Source organism: Sapajus apella, unplaced genomic scaffold (genome assembly GCF_009761245.1).
Source record: "Sapajus apella isolate SASKATOON/1434 unplaced genomic scaffold, GSC_monkey_1.0 scaffold128, whole genome shotgun sequence".
Classification (NCBI taxonomy): Eukaryota; Metazoa; Chordata; class Mammalia; order Primates; family Cebidae; genus Sapajus; species Sapajus apella.
Window position 1 is genome coordinate 1471544 of NW_022437068.1, and position 24055 is coordinate 1495598.

Genomic DNA, 24055 nt, shown 5'->3' on the forward strand with positions numbered 1-24055 from the left:
CAGGCTGGAGTGCAATGGCGCGATCTCGGCTCACCACAACCTCTGCCTCCAGGGTTCAGGCAATTCTCCTGCCTCAGCATCCCGAGTAGCTGGGATTACAGGCATGCGCCACCATGCCTAGCTAAGTTTTGTATTTTTAGTAGAGACGAGGTTTCACCATGTTGACCAGGATGGTCTCGATCTCTTGAACTCGTGATCCACCCGCCTCGGCCTCCCAAAGTGCTGGGATTACAGGCTTGAGCCACCGTGCCCGGCGATAGTTACCTTTTTAATAAAAGAGAACAAATAAACAGGCAGTCTTCCTTTCTTGTAAGAACTATATTACAGGGTAATAACATGGCTTTAGTTGCTGAAGGAAAGCTCTTTCTTATAGAAAAATGCCTGCCAGCTGGGTACAGTGGCTCATACCTGTAATCCCAGCACTTTGGGATGCTGAGGTGGACAGATCACTTCATCCCAGAAATTCAACACCAGCCTGGGCAACATGGTGAAACCCCATCTCTACAAAAACATACAAAAATTAGCTGGGCATGGTGGCCTGTGCCTGTGGCCTCAGTAGACTGAGGTGGGAGGATCACTGGGGCCTGGGAGACAGAGGTTGCGGTGAGCTGTGATTGCACCGCTGTACTCCAGCCTGGGCAGCAGAGCAAGACCCTGTCTCAAAAAAAGAAAAAAAAATACCTACTAACAAATGTGAAAAGAGTGGTAGAATTAGAAAAACTTCATTTCATAAACTCAAAATATTGATTCAGGAAGAGATGATAAAGTTTGTTAACACCCTTAGGTGAGTGATTAATGAAACTGAACGTTCTTATAATGCCAAAGTAACAGCACATTGACTACTGTCTGAAGGAGAAAAGAGTAAAAAGTAACTGTACAGTGGAGAGATGAGACATATCATCATTCTAACTTAGTGTTGGATTTTAGCATGGCTGATGGTCAGTCATATATTATGCCTTCGGATGTGATGGAATAGGAAGTACACATCCCTATGGTATATTCAAACCTAAAATCTTTAACTTGAATCCAGAAATCCTTGGATATAGTATTCAGTTTATAGAAACACAGGGGATAGAGAATCAAGCTAAATGATACAAGAAAACAGCCAAATTCAGAAGTTGAGACATTCTACTGATAACTGGCCTGACCTCTTCAATTAGTCCCCTTAAAATTAAGGGGAAGGGTAGTCATACTAGATTTAAAAAGGCTTAGGCATGCACAACCAAATGTGTTTCATCGACCTGGATTAGATTAGGGTTTGAACAAGCCAATGAGGAAATGTGAATATGGACTGGATATTGTTTGAAATGAAAATGTAATTCAATGAAAAGGTGGAGATTATTGACTTTGAAAAGCAGGTTACTAACAGGAAGTACCATATCTCATTTTGATTAAAAAATATACATGCTCTCTCTATATATGAGTATGTGTACATGCTTATGTGTCTATATATACATATGATCATACATATGCCAGGAAAAGACCCAGATACATAAATGTTAAGAGTTTTTTTGAGCCAGTTGTGGTGGCTCACACCTGAAATCCTAGTACTTTGGGAGGCTATAGAGGGTGGATTGTCTGAGCTCAGGAGTTTGAGACCAGCCTGGGCAACATGGTGAAACCCCATCTGTACTAAAATACAAAAAATTAGCTGGTGCGCACCTGTAATCCCAGCTATTTAGGAGGCTGAGACAGGAGAATCGCTTGAACCTGGGAGGTGGAGGTTGCAGTGAGCCGAGGTAGCATCATTGTACTTCCTCCTGGGTGACAGGGTAAGGCCGTGTCTCCAAAAAAAAAAAAAAAAAGATTTCAACGTTGATTATCATGATTTTTTTGTTTTTACCAGTCTGTATTTTCTAATTTTCAACAATGAATGTGGATTGGTTCTATAATAATGAAAGATGTTGTTTAAAACAAAAACAAAAACAAAAAACCCTTCCTTTCAGATAGAAAAGCAGCAGCGTATTCTTTCCTTCAAGGAAAATAAAAATGTTTCCTTTGAGGAAAGAAGATATAAAGACTAGAAAACACTCTAGTATCTTTCAGAACCACCGAGGTTTCAAGCACAAAGATTTAACATAGGTAAACTGTATTGTACTTCATTTGAAACTCAGTATCTTTACTAGAGAGATTTCTTTTGTCCTATCCTACACACATACAGTATTATTTAATGATGTGTACACAAAACTCTGCCAGCCTTAAATAGTAGGTCTAAGATATATTTGTTGTTTTTAGCTCCCCTGTGTTAATCTAAATTCACTGCCCAGTAGCCCTTGGAGATTTCTATCCCAACATGTCCCATAGGTGCCCGATACTGTGGATTATCATTCCCCTAATTTATTCTCACTCTTCTCTTTTGGTTCAGTCTTGCCTTTGTTTACTCTGTTCCCTCTCATTGCTCCTCCCATCCAAAGCTTCTCTGTCTTTCGGGGCTCATCTCAAATTTCCTGCCTTTGCTGAATGGTTTTCAGATTCTTTCAATCTCTGTTCCCTCTCAGAAGGGCTCTGTTCATCTCTGAATGTCTTCCGCACTCCATTGCATCTGGTTTAAATCCCTTATCTGCCTCTTATTAGCTACATGACCTCAAAACTCAATTTCTTTATCTGTAAAATGGCAATAATGACTTCACAGGGTTGAGTGTCTCAAGTCAGTGGTGAGTACTGTAGAGGCAGAATACATAACTCAACAGAACTCCAGTATCAGTCATGATTCTCTATACTTCTCTCAAGCCACCTACTGGTCTTATTCCTCTTTACTAAAGTAGGAAAATGGCTTGAGAATTGAGGGTCAGTCTTTAAATGCATTGTTCTATCACTAGTTATGTGATGCTTAACTGTATTGCTTGGTATTTAGCAGTCCATTATCTAATCATAACATCAACCTCATTCTTTCTGAGCTTGTTTCCTTTTTGTGAAATGGGGCTACCAATCAATCTCACAGAATTTTTTTTTTAAGAAAAAATTGCTATCACCCAGGCTGGAGTGCAGTGGGGTGAACTCAGCTCACTACAGCCTCCGCCTCCCAAGTTCACGCAGTTCCTACTAAACATACTACAGATTAGCTGGGATTACAGGCACGCGCCACCATGCCCAGCTAATGTTTTGTATTTTTAGTAGAGACGGGGTTTTACCATGTTGACCAGGATGGTCTCGATCTCTTGACCTTGTGATCCACCCACCTCAGCCTCCCAAAGTGCTGGGATTACAGGCTTGAGCCACTGCACCCGGCCTAAAGTTTTATATTTTAAAACAGCACAGCCCCTGACAGAGTAGGCACTCAATAAATGTGGAATCTGAATCTTACTTAAAGCTAGTTTATATTTTTTCAAGTCTTCTTACTTTTATTAATGATGCTTTAAGATGTATTGTATAAGTTCAAATGTAAAGTTCTAGATTGGGACGGAATTTATAATGTGTCTAAAAAAGATTGTTAGAGACAAACTTTTAGACTGAACCAATCTACTATTAGTAGAATGATTAATCTTACTGGAAAATAAACATAAAATGTACTCTGTGTTGCCCATGGTTTAATTGCCATCGAAATTAAGTTTATGATGTACTGATTTCACAGTTGTATTTTATTTTCAGTCAGATCTCTATTTGCTATCATAAAGAAAATATGTCTACTTCTGCTAAGTGAACTTTAAAAATTTGTGCTTGTTTTTGAAGATTCCATACTCTATACCATTTCTTCCTGAAACATATTTATGTAGCTCCTTTTAACATAAGAGTGATAAGAGTGTTGCTTGATGACTGCTCTTATTTTAGTGAAGTGTCATGTATAAGATTTAAACATTTGATTATAAGAATTCATAATATAATTTTGAGAGTCTACTCTGTTCCAGATACTGATTTATTTAAATCATCTCTAATTCTCACAACTCCAGAAAGATAAGAAAACAGAGGCATGACAGGGGTTGAATGCAAACCGAGGTCTATTTGACTCTTTTTTCATTTTGAATAAAGACAAATTACTCAAAAGTTTACCACCAAAAACTGTTACCTGGTTCCACATTGAAACTGTATTCAATAGTTGCTATTATTTTCTTGTTTTGCTTTGAATAACCTCCCAGCATTGTTGTGAGTTTCAAATGAAATAAAAGGTGGGTTTTTTTGTGTGTGTATTACCTCAAAGTAGAAATTTTCAAATAGTAATGTTATCATTTTCATAAGAGCAAGGAACTTTGTCAATAGAAGCAAAAACTTCATACCAAAAAAAAATCCAGAATGCTGGGATGACTCATGAAGAATCTATGAATGAGGCAAGAGAACATTTGTCAGCAAAATGACTTCATGAACCGATGTTCAAATATTATCAAATTTTAATTACCAAGTCATTATTGAGTATTACTTTGTAGAGTGCACCATATCTGAACTCTTTGTTAAACGATTACATTTTCATAGGTAACTCTTCCACATTAAGTGATTCATCATAGAAAAATGCTTTCATGCTGAGAACTTCCACCATGACTGTAGGCATTAAGGATCATTGACCTGAATAATTTATTTGAACGTCTTACTGTGTTATTTTAATGAGATAGAGCACCGTTTGGAGCTTTGGACTTGGAATCAAGAAACCTGATTTCTAGCTCAGACTCTGCTGCTAATTTATCTGAGTCATGCTTCGGGCAAATCATTTCTTTTTTCTGGAACTCATTTTCATTATGTGAAAAATTAAGAGTTGGAATGTGCTAATCTTCCTGCTGTTAAGTTTCGTGAGCCCGTGATTTTAGCAGTCTGTAAATTTCCTCTAGTACAGTCACAGAACTGGTCAGTTCCACCAGCTGAACGTGAGTCAGCTCCACGGCTCTACATTTGCTGTAGAATCTTTGTGAATTCCCAGTGTGCTTCACCAGTGACAGGATGTGCTGCCCAATAAATCTTCCTATAAATGATCTTAGAAAATTTGTTGATAAAATCTGAAAACTGAAAAAGATACATGTTTTAGAGGTTTAGGTTTCCCACAACATGAAAATGTGTCAGTTGATAATATAGTTCATGGTATTTTACTATACTAGAAACAGCTTACTAGAGAATTTCAGATATTACATGCAACAACAAGTTAACATAGTTTAAGTGGGACGTCTTTGGTTCAAAGTTACAGTAATTTGAAAAGTGTTTAGTTGATCCCCAGAAAGTGGTTAGACAGGTTAGGCTCTTTTTCAGGTATTAGAGGTAAGTTAGCTTTTGAAGTAGGGGGTGGAAAAGGAAGTTTTCAGTTGTTTTTTTTTTTCTTTTGAGACTTAATTTACTATCAGACATTATTTTTCAGATGAAAGTGTCTTTTATACTGTTACCTAGGTATGAGTCAGGTATGAAAAGGAAATAGTTACTCAGGATTATAACATGAGTAAGTATACAATATGAATAATTTTCATTAAATTTTAAATAAATGAATTACAGTCATATTATCAATATCTCAACATTAGAACCCGAAAGGACCTTAAGGATTATTCTGTTTTGTGGAAAGGCCTTCTTCTGGTTCTAGAGATGAGAAATGTGGACTCAAAGCATTGACACAGTAAGTTCGTGTCTGAGAACCTAAAACCTAGGCTTTCTGGCTCCAATGTCAGTGTTCTTTTCTACTGCTTCCGAGTTAAGAAGACCTTTTTTTGATACCACATACACATCTACTGGAGTTATTGGCTTCTCTTTTTTTTTTTTTTTTTTTTTTAAGGCAAGGCCTCACTCTGTTACCCAGGCTGGAGTGTAGTGATGCTATTACAACTCACTGCAGCCTCAATCTCCTGGGCGCAAGCAATTCTCCTCCTGCCCCAGCCTCTCAAGTGGCTGAGACTACAGGCACATGCCACCATGCCTGGCTAATTATTTTAATTTTTGTAGAGACAGGGTCTCACTCTGTTACCCAGACTGGCCTCAAACTTCTGGTCTCAAGGGATCCTCCTGCCTCAGCCTCCCAGAGTGCTGGGATTACAGGTGTGAGCCATTGCATCCAGCAGCATTATTTTTCTTTAAATCAAAATAATATAGTTGTTTAATATAATCATGCCTGTAAAATATATCACTTTTGAAAATCTGAACAAAATTAGAGTTTTGTGTTAAGGAAGAAAGGATTTGTGTTTCAAAAAAATGACACACGGGAGGCTGAAGCAGGAGAATTTCTTGAACCTGGGAGGCGCATGTAGATTGCAGTGAGCCTAGATTTGCGGCACTGCACTCTAGCCTGGGGGACAGAGTAAGACTCTGTCTCAAAAAAAAAAAAAAAAAAAAAAGACAGCTGAGCTTGGTGGTGAGCATCTGAAGTCCTAGCTGCTCTGGAGGCTGAGGCAGGGGGATCACTTGAGCCCAGGAGTTGGAGACTAGCCTGGGCAACACAGCAAGACCCCTGTCAAATTTTTTTTTTAATTTAAAAATTTTTCAAAAAGTGGCACAGATGCATTGAACATTGACCTTTCTTTGTCTGCTTTTATGGCAATATCCAGCTTGCTGTGATGGTTGTGGTGAAACTTACGTCCAGAATACAAGATTATTTGTTCTTCTCAAAGCCATGTCCCATTGGCCCAGCATTTCTCCCATGTTCTCCCTCCCCTGTGACTATGAAGAAATCCTGAACTGATGCAACCACCACTTGAAAATAAGATTCCAAGCCAATCTTAATTGCACCAGGAAAAGGCAGCCATTCTTTTGGGTAGGGGGAGAAGTGAGCTTGGGTGGTCATTCTGGTTGTTGGCAATTATCAGGCTTCCATTGGAACATCATCCAGAAATTTACATCTTGTTGGAACAAAAAGAAAATGAATGCTTTTATCAGTTTGCTAGGTCTCTAAACTCCTTCTTGAATGATACATGTGATATGGAAGTGTTGTTCTTTCATCACTCTAGCATCAACAAAAACAGTATGTGTGTTTTAATGCCAACTAGGGACACTGTGCTAGGTTCCAGGGATACAATGAGATCTAAACTGAACCTTTTAGAAGCTAGCAAAAGTGTTACTAGCACTTATAGCATTAAATGAAGCAAGTTTTTTAATGAGGTTAGAGCAAAAGAAAAATATATTGTGCATACAATTTTATACCAATACTAACATAGCTTATTTCACACAAAAGAAATAGTAATGTAAGCAATTTTTTAAATCCAAATTTATTCTGCAGAATAAATTTCAAATTTACAGCCAAAAAAAAAAAAAAACCCAGCAGTTTTCATTGGCTTTCAAGAATAATACAGCCCAAAACTATTTAATATTCTATATCATGGAAATATTTTATGTAAGTCATTCCAACACCAAGTAATGCTAAAAATAACTTTATATAGGTACAGTGCCATGATTCTACTAACTATAAATTTTAGACCTTTTCTTAGTTTTTCTTATTGAATCATTCACAGCTTTTACTGGTTGAATTGCCTTCTCTTAAAAGTACCGAAGTGTGGAGAGTTTTTTTGGCTGAGCAATATTCAGATTCTTTTAGCCAAAGACAGGTTCTATAAAGTAATACTGAAGACTAGATGTTGAAGAGTAGCTTTCTCTAATATCATTTTTTCAAATGTCATGAACTGGGGTAGAGTTAACTTTTTACCGTCCTCATTATAGAATCATTCCTTGTTATCCCCATTCCTTCTCCTGCTGAGGATGTGGTGTTGTACTCAAAGTTACATCCATACCCTTTTGTCTCCAAAGTCCAAGGAGAGATGACACAGAGCCATCTCCACAGAGCTCTACATCCCTCAACAGAAGTACATAGTACATAAGGAAAGTGGTCTTTTTTTTTTTAAATTTTGTAAAAAATGGTTTATCAATTCCATTTTTATATAAAGCACATAGGAGAAACCCAGCCAATCAACACACAGCTGTCACCACATGAAAAGGTACTTTTATCAAACTTCAAGTCTAAGAACATACAAATGTTTCTTTTATCATGTCTACAGTTATTGTCTATGCTTTTCCATTTAACTGTTGTTAAAAATTCCACATATCCCCATTATTTCTTCTGTCACGGTTGGTGATGAAGAGTTGGATTCTCTTATCAAGGCTACCATAGCTGGGGGTGGTGTGATCCCTCACATCCATAAATCTCTAATTGGAAAAAAGGGACAGAAGAAAACTGCTTAGAGGGTTGATTTAACCAACCCCCTTCCTCCCCATCATTGTTCTGTAACTGGGACGGAAAGTGGTCTTTTACCACTCCTTCTCACTCTGTAACATTAAGAAGGACTCTCCTGCAAGGGGACCGTCCATGGGATGAATAGCAATAGGCTGCTGCATTGACGTGCAAAGTGCTGACAACCCATTGGTGTGCAAAGCAGTCTTAGCAAGGTCTAAAGTTCTAAGATCTTATCATGTAAATCACTGGTGTGCTCTTTTATGTATCTTATTATAATATCCTTCTAAATCAATATTATAAAGGGCAGGACGCTGGGGGAATCTTAAGGCTTTGAAGATAGGGATAGTCACATGCATGTCTTAGAAATTTTCTGATGATCACATACTGTCCACTGATGGTAATGATACTATTTAAACAAATATATTATTTCTCATATCAGTGCATGCCAGTTGACCTTCAAGATTAAGCAAATGAAAGGTGCATTTGGATAATTTTGATATAGTTACAGGTGAACTCATTGAGAATAGAAACCTTGGCTTATTATTTACCGCCTAAACCCAGATCAATACCTGGTGCTTAGTAGGTATTTGATGAATGGTGGGACAGATAAATGTAAAAGTAAGTCTCTTCAGTATCTAAAGACAAAACAGATACATAATAAGATACAAATGAGACTGGCTCATCCATCTTTATTTTCATCCATTTGAATGTCCATGTGAGCAAGTTATGTCTTAAGTGACCTAGCACTGCAGTGTGACTATCATTAACATAAAATATGATGAAATAATCCATATTGTGTAACTGTTTTGTTACTAATGTAGGGATGCTTTGTGTGTTGCATGGTTTGTATATGCTGCCAAGAGTATAAGCAATATTTACTGAGCCTGCTACTTGGTAGGCTCTGTGTTTATTAAAATTGTAGTTTTTGCTTATTGACTGTTTTTTTGACACATCCATCTTGTTCATCATTGTATCGCTAGCACCTAGCTTGAGGCTTGCTGCATATTATATTAGCAATGAATATTTTTTGAACAAACAAATGCATGAAATACAATGAGTTAAGACAGATTTTTGCTTTCAAGTAAAACATAGTCTGGGGGAAGGCGGAATGACAGGATGTGGTGGGTCCTACAGGAGTAGGTGTTATCAGATTCTGATGCTGTGGAATAATAAACTGTTAAAAATATGTAATCTTATGTTTCAGAAGCTAAAACACAGTGTGGGAACTATTAGAGGCTTAGAAGGTCTCACTACCCAGTAGACTGATAAGTTGAATGGTGTCTGGGAAAAAAAGAGAATAGAAGTAACAGTAGGTGAAGGGTCCAGAAGTGAATCCCTTTGAGGATAGGTGGAAAGACTGCATCTGTGTGTTGCCAAAGAGTAACAGAGACTGGTATAGGACTTGAGAACCAGGTAATGCTGTTGGCCTCAGGAGCAGAACTAAGAAGATTCCCAGGTAGACATGTGGCATGAATGTGAACATCATAATTGATGGAACATGGCCACAAGAGGAAGGGGGGCATTGAGAGACACCCCACCACACTCCCTACTATAGCCATTGGTATTGGAAAGTGAATACCACAGTTATTCACTGATATTCCTTAAAAGAGTAAATATATTTTTCCCCAAGTTGCCTAATACGTCTATTCCTGTGGTGCTGATATATTAAAAGAGGCGATTTATTTTTATTTTTATTTCTTTTATTCTTTGCCTATGCTTGCTCATAAAAGAGGTAATTTAGACACTTCTAAGAGTAGAAACTGGTGAGGGCCATAAACTGACCTGAGCTTTAAAGATCTGATCCTTAGATCCTAGGCCCAGCTCTGTCACTATCCGACTGTTTAAACTGGAGAATTGATTTGTCATTTGGAGACCCTGTTTTCTCACCTTAACAGAGTGTTAAACGCTTTAGAGTTTCTCTTACCCTGAAGTGGGATCATTTTGCCAGTTTTCTCATTCTGACCATCCAGCACAATCTTAAGAACATTTTAATAAACTTCTCCACTTTTAAAAAGTTGAGGAGACTTTGGAATCTGAGGGCATGAATGGGAAATACTGCTGCTTCATGGGAAACAAGGTTGAAGTTTGCTTTCCAGACTCAAACATGTCTTGGGACATTGACTAGTATTATCCAGAGGCAGATTGGGACTTCAGTTTTTGTTCTGCTTTATTTAAAAGAAGGACAGCGTTCTTGACTTGACTAATTAATTTTGGCTGGGTACAGTGGCTGACACCTGTAATCTCAATACTTTGAGAGGCAGAGGCGGGAGGATCACTTGAGCCCAGGAGTTCAAGACCAGCCTGGGCAACATGGCAAGACCCCATCTCTACAAAAATAAAAGAATATTGACCTATTGTAGGTTCAACAAGAATCTTTGATTCTGTCATATCCTTAAATATTATGCCATTGCGTCTGGATTACTGTGTAGTATAAGTAAATTTCCAAGCATGAGGAGGGAAGGAAAACGTCCTTTATTGAGAATCCAACTGAATATAGAGAAAACGAATTTTACACAACTGTAATCACTGCAGTCATTTGGACAAATTAGCAAACCCAAGTTTTGCTTTAACTTGGATTGCCATAATAAAGATGTTTTGGGGCTTAACGTCACAGTTGCCCAACTCTCCACTTTATTCTGTACTGTTCAGACCTGGCGAGCGTTTCCCCATCAAGCTCTTGCACCATGATTGACAGGGACACTTTTACTAGTCCCCTTGAAGAATGAATAGTTACTCAACGTAGATTAACCAGATATACATTTATTTTACTCAGGTAATATCAGGTTAAGTATAATTCAGAGAATTATTGCCTTCTAATGTACTAATTGCCCTGTGTAGGGGCATCTTTGAAAGTCCGCAGTGTCACTGCAATTCACTAGGCCATTCATGTGACAAGACCTGCTCCCACATCAGTAATTTGGCACAGCTAGTGTTTCTCCTTGCCAAAAAGGGCAAAGGCCTTGAGCAAGAAGCCAGCTTTTTTCCTGATTACAAAACTGACCACAATTCCTCGCCAACCTAACAGCGTAAGTCTATTTTTTTCTGGTAGTATGTTTTTCTTCTCACAGAGAACTCCATTTTTTCATTATGACATAGCACTTATCATTTAAACATCAATTGATGTTCAGACATCAACTGATGTAACTTTGCTGCAGTTGCAATTGACGGATAAGCTGAAGTTTCTAAGAGAACAAACCATGATATATAAAATTGAAACCACATCATATATATAATTGAAACCATATCATATATAAAATTGAAACCCTTCTTCATTCTCTCAACTATTTAATTTTACAGAATTTGGATAGCAGTCAGTATCATTTTGGACTTCACAAACCAGTAGAATAAATACCTTAGGAATATAACATTTCAGTAGCATGCTGATACCAATGTTTAAACTATGGATACATATTTGAATTCCAAAGCTTTCTTCAGATAATGTGATTAGAGATTCAACCAGGAATAGACACGAAAAGAAAACTTTGCCCAAATAAGCTTTTTGGTATTTCATAAGCGAGAGATTTAAAGTTTTCCATTTAATAAGCAATTGATGTGAATTTTATGACAATAAAAATGCAAGGCGATATTGAACCATCTCCGCTCTTAGAATTCTAAATACTGTATAGTTCATGCCCCTCACAAGACACTCAACATGTGGGTCACTGACGAGACAGTGTGGCAATATTATTTTCCCTGTAATGTACCAAGTCTTGCCAAAGCAGTGAACAACATTATGACACAACGTTTTGTCAGAGCTGGCTTCCAACAGGACAGTGCCAGCCAATTCAGGCCCAGTCCTTTCTGTGTTTATTCCTGTCTTTCCCAAATATTTGGAAACTGATGTCTTAACTGATGGGTGTATTCACAGATTCTGTTACTTCAAGTCTTTTTCTTTTAACGGATTGATCTTTTGCTAGATATAGACAAAATATCAGTGTGAATTACAGCAAACCCCTATTCCATGCTGTTATGGGTGAAACTCTGGGAGATTCTCCACTTGACCCAGAAAGCGATTCCTTCACTGATACACTGTCTGCAAACATATCACAAGGTAAAGTCTCTTCCAGATACAGCTATTGGGGACATGGGGGCATTTATGTAAGGGTAAAATTGCTCTTGTAGTTTGTGTTCCAAGTCATGTTTGTTTTAATATTATGTGTACACTCCAGTGTTTTAATGCTTAGGTCGCTGCTATGGTGTTCACTTAAAAACATATTCAGAACTTTAAAAAAGGAAACCTAATCTAATCTGTATTTTATCTCTGCTCATGGCTTCCATTTCCTGAATTTTAAGCATTAAAGATACATAAAAAAAAAATCTTGTTCATTTTATTTCCTGAGCTTGCATACATTTCCCAAGAAAATGTAGGGCTCTTTAGACCTGAACGGTCACTTGTTCCTCCTTTCATCTTGTATGTTACAGATCTCTCATAACTGTTTTTATCTCTCTTGCAGCACTTTTATTCCTCTTGAAGTACTCTCAGCTCTTTTCTGTTCTACTTTGAAATCTAGATAATTGTGTGTGCACTTTAGCTCTCCCAAAGAATTGTAAGCTCCCAGAGTATGGGACCAAGTGATGCTCTTCTTTAGGTTTCTTAGGATACCTCCTAGCATAGTGCCTAATGCATTGTAGAAGAATAGCTTGTCAGAACCTTGAAAAATATGTTTCAAGCATCACATTTTACGCATGAAGAAAATGAGGTCCCTAAAACAGTAAATGCCTATTGCATGCTAAATAAGCGATTATCTGTTACTTCTCTTCAGATGTGTCAGAATCAGATACCTTCTTTTCAATCTGATACCTTCTCATAGATTCTATGTAAAAATAGATTGTTAACTAGTGTGATTCATGTTTTATAATATAAGTGCTAAAGCATTAAAATTAAATCATTTAATTGCTGAAATGAATGGCTTTACATTTTAACCTTTTAATTTTCCTGGAAGCCTTAAGTTTGGACATATTAATCATAGCTTTTAAAATATCAAGCTTATTAAAAACTAGTAAAAAATTGTTTCCTGAAATATTGTTTTATTACAGTCATTTGATTCAACATATATTTATATCATCTAAGCCTCTTAACTAGGAGTTTTGTTTTATTCTATAAAATGCTGTTATTCTGTTTTTCTGCAAGCCATAAAAATTGTTGCTATCTTTCTTCGTTATTAATTTAGCCTGCCTCAGGGCAAAATGTCCTGGCTATACTGTGAAATAGTTCTTGAGTCAAAATTTGATAGTTTTGTCTATTTGAAAAGAACATGTCTAGAATGCAGTACAACAAATATCAACAAATAGGTTAACTGAGAGGCAAGTACTATTTGTGGTGAGGATGGTTATGTGATTCAAGTTAGTTTTCATTCTGTGCTAATCTCTATTTTTATGCTTTGAATTTACCCTGAATTTAATTTTTTTTGAATCTTAATTACCTCTAAAAGAATGATGTAGTACTTTTCTTCCTAATTAACATAATGCAGAATAGAATTATTAGCAATTAAAACATTATATTTTATACTAATAATTTAACCCTTGTCTTATAGGGTCTCTGGCTACTTCTTCTTCATAAGCACTGCTTCTCTATTAAAAATGGGAGCTCCTAATGGCCAAAGACCTATGATTGTTACTCCTATTACATTTTGTAAATGACCCTTAAATAATTACTCCGCCCCTTCCAAAACAGACAAAAATAAATTGGGTATCTGATCATCATTAGCCAAGGCCAGCGGAGTTGAAACACTGTGGAGATGAGGTATTTCACCTGGGTACTGTAGTCCACTTAGTTGCTCCTTCTTCCTCATCATAGGCAAAGTGAAGTTGGGGGTTGTTACTGCTACTGAAGAAAAAGTGGCACATTTAATGTGAATGACTCAGATGTCCAGGTAGATTGAGTATATTCATGAGATTAAAGGCTCCATCCACTGCACTTAGCCACTATGCCCAAAGAAGACTTCCATACTTTTTCCAAGGCTCCATCATTGCTGTGACCCCTTTATATTATTCCCTTTTCTTTTTTTATCAAGAGCTCCTCAAGCAACCCCAAGTAACCTCATGCTGGCTTTGAAACCATTTCCACTAGTAGAAATTGGCAAGATCGAAGGGAAGCTTCCACAAGCTCAAGCTGAATATGCCTTCTGCTTTTAGTGCCAGACCTAGTCCTGTGTGAATTCTACAATTTTAATTTGTTGCACCAGAGCCTTGAAAGATGATGACACACTTGTCCTTTGGAGCTGATTGAGCAATGGAAATATGCCTTAGAGACATGACAAATGCTGCAATAGACAATTCTTCAAAACGAGTCTCTCCTGAGATAGGAGTAAGTGATTGATTGCACACCATTTTTATTGAGTGATACTTAATCTGTGGTTACATAGCTCCAGGCAACCATAGTCTCAGAAACATTTAGATAACTGACCAAAGTTTTTACCTTTTCAGAAGTTTAAAGGGATCCTTGTAGTACCAGGGAACATAAGGACGAATCCTGTCTTGGCCACATATTTGCTTTGTGAATTTGAGCACCTCATTTTACTTTTCTGGCCTTCTGTTTCCACACAGAATACACAGGATTAACGTGAGGATTAGATGACACAGTGTTTGTAAAAGTAGATCTAAAGCACTATCTGGAGTTACTGCTTTAGTCTTGTGGCATTAATCATGTGTGGATAGATAAGAAGGCTCTGATTTAAAAACGAAACAAAACAAAACACCCTAAATTTGAACCACTTTCTGGAATATGGGAAAATAAAAATTCCAGAACTCTTTATTGCACAAGAGTAAGTGGCAGTTATGTGAATGAAGTGAGGCATCTGCATGATCTCCTGTGAGTGTTTTGAGAAGGAGATGATCAAGCTTAGAGAAAGCATCTTCGTGTCTATTTTTTTTTAATGATGAAATTGTCTTTCCCTTTCATTAGTATTTATCAATGAAGAAATTGAAGTTATTCTTTGAGCCTAAATAAGAGTAACAATTACATGTTTTCTCCTCAGAGGCATTGAGAAACTGTCCTAGATTATAATGGTTTTTATACACCGAGGTAGAAGTCCAGAAAAAGATTTGCATTATTGACACAGCTCTGATTTATTTATTTATTTATTTATATTGTGAGACAGTCTCACTCTGTCGCCCAGGCTGGAATGCAGTGGCATGATGATCACAGCTCACCACAGCCTCAGACTCCCTGGGCTCAGGTGATCCTCCCACTTTAGCCTTGCTAGTAGCTGGAACTACAGGCATACCCCACTATGCCCAGCTAATTTTGGTAAAGACTGGATTTCACCATGTTGCCCAGGCTGGACTTGAACTCAGGGGCTCGAGTAATTCTCCTGCCTCGACCTCCCGAAGTGTTGGGATTATAGGCATGAGCCACCACAGCCCGCCCCTGAATTCCATAATTTCACACGTAATTAGAATTTAAGATTTTTTTTCTTGAATTTTACTATTGTCTGTATTAATTTTTTTCTGAGTATGGCTCTAGTGTTATTTAATTAACCTCTTCATCACCAGGACTTTGCAGATTTTATAGATTTCTAGACCCTGAAAATTACTGTTTTTCTGAAAACTGTCATTTGTCTCATACCTTCCTTCAAAATTATGAATTATAGGAAACACCTGAAAGAAATGTCATTTACATGAGCAGTTTACAAGACAATACAGGGTTTCATTTTTAATTTTAGTTTCCTCTACTATCTCTAAGGAATACAACTTGTCTTGAAAGCTCCCTGACAACAACTATTCATTTAATCTGCCAACTGTAGTATAAAACATGAGTCATTAAATGAAGACAATTTTTATACCTCTCATAGAGGTTGTCATATATTACTATTTTTGTCAGCATTCTCACTTACAACTTTGCTAGGATAACCCTGGGGAAATTCTAAAATCTTCATAGCTCTTGTGTTAGCCACATATTCCTTGAGTCAGAGGAAATCTGGGCAAAGTAAATTTGTTCATTGTCTTAGATCAACAAAAGTGGTACAGAGCTTCTGTGCTGCTAACTCCCTTTGGACATTTAGAGGTTGTCCAGTAAATGCCTCATATCCATCTACTAGTGCCGAAAATTTGTGAAAATATAAGTGATAATGAATTAGACTCATTTGAATGGAATTAAGTTTCTATAAACTTCTACCAGATTGTCTTTTTTTTGTTTGTTTTTTTGGTAAATGCAGTTTTGCACCTGTAACTAATTTAGAGACGCAGAAATTGCACATGTAACTGATAGCAACTGCCATCCAACTCTCACAACTTCGGAATCAAGATCATGTGGCTATTTGAGTACACAGTGTTTTAAACTGTGTAATTTTTATTTGAGCAAGGGATTGCCAACACAAGATCAAGGTTCCCACAAGTGGTGAATGGCACTTGTGGTTAACACTGTAAAGCATATTTAAAAGAGACAACTGTCAATAGCCTACAAGGGAGTTATTCTGCATCACCTCATGCCAGGTGTTTGTATGGCCTGTTAGCCGACTTTCTAAATGAGAAATTTTGCCATCCATTGCAAACTGCCAGTGGTCCTAAAATGCCTATCTTTATTGTCAACTAATAATATTTATTGAGTGCCTGTTTTCAAGGCACCATAGTGAATGCTGTGAAATCTAGACACTTTTTCCCTGGCTTTCAAAGCTCTTTATAGTCTAGGTGTACTTTTTATATTTTACCTTATTTCTCACCATATTCCAGGCATTGGCCTGCCCTGCTCTGTTCACACGTCTCTTTGTCCCAAGAATAAGCCATACTCACGCTTGCTCCAGGCCTATTATGTCCTGGAATGCCTTTCCTAATTCTTCCGCCTTTTCAAATCCTCCCTGTCCTTCAAGGTCAGCTTCAAGGAACCTCTACTCCATGAAGCATTCTCTGAATACATTGCTGTTCGTTGCCCCCTCTCTCCTGTAAACTGAAAATATGTTCAGAATACCTGTCTTCTGCCTCCTCCACTGCCTTCAGCCTGGTCCAGGCCACGGTCTGTGCCTGGATACCAGCCTCTTGATGGGTTTTTCAGCTTCCATCCTAACCTCCCAAAAGACTAGTCTCAACCAGTGACCCAGAGGGATGCTGCTAAAATGTGAGTCAGATCCGTCACTCCACCCATCCCCACCCCAACTCACCCCTCTGGTCCTCTCTCTCTCCTTTCTCTCTTCCACCTACTCTGCTCCAAGCACACCAGCCTCCTTGCTGTTCCTGCCACATTCCAGATGCTCTCCAGCCTTCGTGTACCTGCCCTAGCTCTTGTTCCTGTCCAGGACCCACTTCCTCTGGCATCCTCTGGGGTACCTCTGTCAACTCCCTATAATAAACTTGGCTCAAATCTCACCTTCGAGTGAGGATGACCTTGGCCTTCCCCATCCTAGGATAGGAGAATTACCTATCCTCCCCACTGCCCTTCCTCTTCTACTCTACAATTTCCTATTTAAAAAGCATTTATCATCTTCTAACATGCCAGGTAATTTATTGATGGATTGTATTTATTGCTTATTGTCTGCTTCATCTCCCTGGAATGTTAACCCCATGAAGGCAGAGATCTTTGTCTAGTTTGCTCACTCACTGATATATTCCAAATACCTGAATAGTAGTGCTCATTAATACTTGCTAAATGAAAGAATAGAATCCTCTAACATTTATGGCTTCTATCACACAATTTAGCCCTGAGTTAGAACTGTCTGGTACTGTTTCCTGTTTTATATATTCCCTAAGCCAAATTATATAGTCACTGAAGAAAAGATCCATGTTTTATTTTGTATTCCACAAATGCCAAACACATAATAAGTATAATTAGTTCTTGTTGACTTATTAATACCAAGCTGATCTTCTCCTAAGGTCAGATACTGGAGTGTATTTAGCAAATAAAAACAAAATTTTAGTGTATGTTAAATATTATTCTAAAACCAATGCTAATATAAACAAACCAAATAGTGGGTATGCTACAAATCAAGCACAAATATGTTTTGAATTATCTGTTAGAGTTATTTGTACCATGTCCCTCCATTAGTTTGAATAGCATTCATTAAATATCATTTGAATATTAATTTTAACATCATTCGTTTGTGAGTTACCCAGATCCCTGGCTTCTTCTGCAAATGTGCCTACCTTTTGATACTTCTATTATTCATTCATTTGAACCTCCAAAACACTTATTTGCTAGCAATGTTTGAAAAAGAGTAGCTTATTTAAATAGCTGATATCTAACATATAAAGCACTTAATGTATTAATTGCCTGATGTGTAATAGGTGCCAGACATGTCAGTCCTGTCTTCTTCTCATCTTTAAAATGGAAGTTCATATAGATTTTCATTATCCATGCTATCTAAAGTTTTCTATTACTGTGGTTAATGTGGGTAATTAAGTTGGACTTATTGTTTACTCTCTTAAACTTTTTTCCTTAGCATTTTTTCAGAATACTTAGGTATTATCTGATAAATCCATATTATTAATCATAGTTCCAGAAGAAAGAAACCAAGGTTCAATTACTTGTTTCGGCAAAGAGCCAGTGGTAAAACTAAGTAACAAAACAGGGGTTTTAATATTTTCCACACGTTCCAGACAACGTGAACATTATATCTCCCCTTGTGTCTTTTTAAGTCAGATCTTTAGGAAAAAGTAAAATATTCTCATTATTCTTACTATTTTGCTTGCGTTAGCAATTAAGTATGCTTGATGTAAGATCGCTAAATATTATCTTACTATTGTCAACACTTTACATAAAGCCCTGCCTTTAGTTTTGTAAATAAAATTATAGACCTATTAGATAGATTGGGCAAGTTTGCTTGGTGAATTAAAATATGATGCTAAGAAGAACCAAATTGAGTTTGATATGGGATGGCCAGATTTACATAGAAATCTTCGCATTTACAAAGAGACCTCCTTGCTGTTGATACAACCACATTTCTAGCCACAGTTACCCAAGATGTGTAAACAGTTAACTCAGGAGAAACCAATTCAATTTTCAGTTATATGCCGTATACAAAATCTAATCACCTTTGCTACTATATACACTTAGTATATTTCTTAAGCAGTATCGTGTAATATGAAGGGCACATTGATGACAGGGACATGTATCTTTTTCTTGGGATTTCAATATGAATGACCATCCAAATCTTTTTTTTTTTTTTTTTTTGAGACGGAGCCTCGCTCTTGTTACCCAGGCTGGAGTGCAATGGCGCGATCTCGGCTCACCGCAACCTCCGTCTCCTGGGTTCAGGCAATTCTGCCTCAGCCTCCTGAGTAGCTGGGATTACAGGCACGTGCCACCATGCCCGGCTAATTTTTTGTATTTTTAGTAGAGACGGGGTTTCACCATGTTGACCAGGATGGTGTCGATCTCTTGACCTCGTGATCCACCCGCCTCGGCCTCCCAAGTGCTGGGATTACAGGCGTGAGCCACCACGCCCGGCCGACCATCCATATCTTAATCCCAATGGCTATGCATAATTCCAAACTCATCTCTACCAGAAAGCTATCTCTGATTATTTTAGGACATGTTAGTGTCTTTCTTTTTCACATTTTTAAAGTACTTACTATCTCTATCATAAGTCTTGTCTCTGTACTTCCTTCTGTTACTAAATATCTCTCACCTTTGTAAGCCTCTCAAGAACTACAATATTATGTGTTTTTGTGAGGCCTGAAAAACACCTTGCCCATAGTATTAGGTGATTAGTTACCTTGATTTGAGGTTTTAGATTACTGGTTGAACATTCACTGAGCTGAAGATATAGAGAAAGAAAAATGCCAAAGAAAACTAAAATCAGGAGGTTTGGGAAAGAGAAACACTCTGGTAAAATATGATGGTAACTTTCAAGAAGCAAGGTTTATAAAATAGATTGTTGATACAAAGAAAATGTAATTTTAAAACATTGGTAGCTTGAATGGATTTAACTCAGTAACTTTGTTTAATTTAAATGGAATGCCTCAAAAGACAACTCAGCTGATCCAAACATAGTAACTTCCCAAATACAAGACTCTTGATGTAGGCATTTGAATTTGGAAAAAACAAATTGTTGCATTGATTAAAAATACAATGTCCTTGTAAAGCAGAATAGACCTTACATACAAGCCAAATAGTTGTAAAGCAAAAATAAAACTTTTACTACTTACTGACTCTTTTATTTTATTTTTTTGGGACAGAGTCTCACTCTGTCACCCAGGATTCAGTGTAATGGTGCCATCTCAGTTTACTGCAACCTCTGCCCCAAATCCTCCCGCCTCAGCCTCCCGAGTAGCTGGGATTACAGGCACCTACCACCATGCCTGACTAATTTTTGTATGTTTAATAGAGACAGGGTTTCACCATGTTAGCAAGGCTGATCTCAAGTGATCCACCTGCCTCAGCTTTTCAAAATGCTGGGATTACAGGTGTAAGCCACCGTGCCCAGCCTACTTTACTCTTTTAGATAAAATGTACACCCTTTGAATTTTTACTTCCACCATTTACACTGATTTGAAGTCCTTGGTTGAATATGTATTTAGCCTTCATTGTGCAAGGAAACAGGTTACAAAAACAGATAGTTTATTAAAATACTTTTATTGGTTTTTTTGAAAAGAATGATTTTAATACAGTTGTTTCACTCTTTCTTTGTTGTTCTTTTTGTTACTTTTTATAGAGACAAGGTCTGGCTATGTTGCCCAGAATGGTTTCAAACTCTTGGCCTCAAGTGATCCTCCCATCTTGGCTTCCCAAAGTGCTGGGATTACAGATATGAGCCATCATGGCCGGTCTTAATACTGTTTTATAAGTTCTGAATGGAATAATTTTTAAGTGAATATCCTAAAATTCTATGTCAATCCTTTTAACACAACTGGAAGAGTTTTTGTTGGCTTATTTGGTTTGTCTGCATGTTTCCTTCTGTCATCTCCTACTCCTAGGACCCATATGGAACATTGTCTCTTAATTAACCCTTTTATTGAAGTATAATATACATAGAGAAAAATGCACAAATCATTTTCACAGGTGAACATACTTGTGAAATTAGCACCCAGACAGAAAAACAGAACAATACTAGCATCCCAGAAGCCCTCTGACTACTCTAATTTGTAACTCGTTGATAAATTTTGCCCGGTTTTAAATTTTATGTAAATGGAATTATACATTGTTTACTCTTTTGTGTCTGGATTCTTTTGCTTAGCATTTATTTGTGAGATTAATCACACTATTGAATGTAATTGTACTTCATTCACATTACTGTATAGTGTTTCACTGAATAAATATATCACAATGTATTTATCCCACTGTTGATGGGCATTCAGATGGTTTTCAGTATTGCAGGTAGTACTGCTATGAACATTGTTCTATAGGTCTTTTAGTGAACAAGCATATGCATTTCTGGTAGCTATATGCTTCAGCCAATAATAGAGTATGTTGAGCTTCAGGAGATGTTGCCAACAGTTCAGAACAGGGCTCTAGAAATCTATACTTTTACCAGAAGTGTGTGAGTGTTCTGGCTCTTCCATACCATCACTGGTACTTGGCATTCTTTGTCTTTTTCACATTAGCCATTCTGGTGGGTGCGTTGGTATCATATACTAATTTTAATCCCCTCTTTTCTGATGCCTAAAAAATTGAGTACTTTAAAAAGTATTTGTTGTCGTTTGGCTATTCTTTCTTGTGAAGTACCTGTTCAAGTCTTTCACCCATTTTTATATTGAGAATTTTAGGTAAACATTCTAAAGCATACCTTGTCAGATACATGTATTGTAAATATCTTTTCTTACTCTGTGTGCTTTTTCACTTACTTAATAAACAGACATTTCTAATTTAATATAGTCTGATATACTAGATTTTTCTTTTAAGAAAAATGTAAGTAAGTGCTTTTTATATCCTTTTGAAGAAAGCTTTACCTACTCCAAGGTTGATAAACTGGGTTTTTATTTTAAAAGTTTTCTGGTTTTGTATTTCACATTTAGATCTGTAATCCACACAGAATTGATTTTTGCTTATGTTGTAAGGTAAAGGTTTATCTCTTTCCCTGTGGATATCCAGTTGACCTACTTCATTGATTAAAAAGATCATCATTTCCCCGCTACCCAGCAGTGACATTTTTGTCATAAACCAGGTGACCATATTTATTCTGGACTTACTCTTCTATTGTATTGGTCTATGTTTCTATTTGTGCACCAACTAAGATTATCTTAAGTACTGTAACTTTATAAATAGTTTGATATCTGGTAGTAAAAATCCTCCAGTGTTTTTCTTCTCCTTCAAGATTGCCTTGCCATTTGGCCTTTTGAATTTCCACATAAATTTTAGACTCAGCATATCATCAATTACCACACAAAAGTGCTAGGATTTTGATTGGAATTGTTCTGTATCTATAAATAAATGGGGAGATAATTGAAAGCTTTACAAAATTGAGTCCATGAACATGGACTATCTTTTCACTTACTTTTTAAATTTTTTTTCAATAGTATTTTTGGGTTTTCATTGTAGAGATCTTACACATATTTTTGTTAGATTTTTGTTCCTTAGGTATTTGATTATTTTGATGCTGTTGAAAAAATAATTTTTAAATTTCATTTTCTACTTGTTGGTGTTTTATGGAAATATAATTGGTTTTTGAATATTGGCCTTGTACCCAGCAACATTGCTAAATTATTTTACTAACTATAATGGGTTTTTTGTGGATGTTTAAAAACACAGTCTGCATAGTGCAGTGGCTCATGCCTATAATCCCAGAACTCTGGGAGGCCAAGGTGGGTGAATCACTTGAGTTCAGGAGTTCGAGACCAGGCTGGCCAATATAGTGAAACCCTGTCTCTACTAAAAATACAAAAAAATTAGCCAGGTGTGGTGGCATGCATCTGTAATCCTAGCTACTTGGGAGGCTGAGGCAGGAGAATTGCTCAAACCTGACAGGCAGATGCTGCAGTGAGCTAAGATAATGTCACTCCACTCCAGCCTGGGCAACAGAGCAAGACTCCGTCTCAGAAAGAAAAGAAAAAGAAACAAAAATGAACAACAAAAACAAAAAACACAGTCATGTCATCTGTAAGTAATGTTAGTTTTAGTTTTATTTTTTCTTTTCCAATTCTTCTGTGTCTTTTTCCTTTGTTGCACTGAATGGATCTCAGTACAGTGGTAAGTAGAAGTAATGACAGTATCATTACCTTGTTGGTGATCTCAGGAGGAAAGCTTTAAGTATTTCCCCATCAGGTATGATGGCCGCTCTATGATGTTTGTTTATTTGTTTGGTTTCTATAGATATTCTTTAGCAGACTAGTGAAGTTTCCTCTCCTTCCTAAGAGGCTTTTTATTTTTTAAAAAAACTATGAATGAATGTTCAATTATATCAAATGATTTCATGTAGTTTGTTGTGGTCGTGGTTGTTTTTGAGACAGAGTCTCACTTTGTCACCAAGCTGGGTCATGGCTCACTGCAGCCTCAACCTCCTGGGCTCAAGTGATCCTCCCACCTCAGCCTCTTTGAGTAGCTGGGCCCTCAGCACATCACCATACCCAGCTAATTTTTTAAAAAATTTGTAGAGACAGGATCTCACTATGTTGTCTAAGCTGGTCTTGAACTCTTAGGCTCAAGTGATCCTCCCACCTTGGCCTCCCAAAGTGCTGAAATTATAGAAGTGAGCCACTGTACCCAGCCTAGAATATTTTTTATAGTGCTCAGGAGAAAGATTGAAAGTATGAAAAGTGTCTACTATGTATACTTTAATATCTCATTGTAATACATTTTAAGATACTATATAGTATAACTAGTGAAAATCTTCAAATCAGCTCATAACCACTAGTGATCTGGCTGTATCCATTTTGACACTTTTGTTCTCAGTGTCTGTTTAGCTTAAGACCCTTGTCTTCTCATTAAGAGTGCTTGGCACAGCATATTTAAAACATAATTTCAAAAGAACATAGATTATTACATGGTTTTGCCAAACTAAACAACTCTGAGTAAGAAAGTGGCTTTCCTTCTATGGTAATTCCAAGCTATTAGAAGACTTTCAGTAGTAAAGTATGATTTAAAACCCTGACTCTGTCTGTCTTTTCCCAGTTGCAGGAAGTCCTTTATAA

At 37.1% G+C, this 24055-nt stretch overlaps 1 protein-coding gene and 1 long non-coding RNA gene across 5 annotated transcripts in view; one reads left to right on the top strand and one right to left on the bottom strand.

Annotated features, from left to right (window-relative positions):
- Positions 1-24055, top strand: part of PPARG (peroxisome proliferator activated receptor gamma) — a 142013-nt gene that overhangs the window by 50248 nt on the left and 67710 nt on the right. The window contains exon 1 of one of the 4 annotated variants that reach the window (XM_032262260.1): positions 11343-12110. The exons of the other annotated variants lie outside the window; for them this stretch is intronic. Coding sequence (XP_032118151.1) covers positions 12029-12110 — 82 coding nt within the window. The 5' untranslated portion in view covers positions 11343-12028. Of the gene's footprint in view, positions 1-11342; positions 12111-24055 lie in introns of those variants that run through there. 4 annotated transcript variants of the gene reach the window in all.
- Positions 1-24055, bottom strand: part of LOC116539380 — a 32512-nt gene that overhangs the window by 7542 nt on the left and 915 nt on the right. The window contains exons 2-3 of the long non-coding RNA XR_004264022.1: positions 23133-23143; positions 21493-21497 (exon numbers count right to left, since the gene is read on the bottom strand). This is a non-coding gene — a long non-coding RNA (uncharacterized LOC116539380). The remainder of the gene's footprint in view (positions 1-21492; positions 21498-23132; positions 23144-24055) is intronic.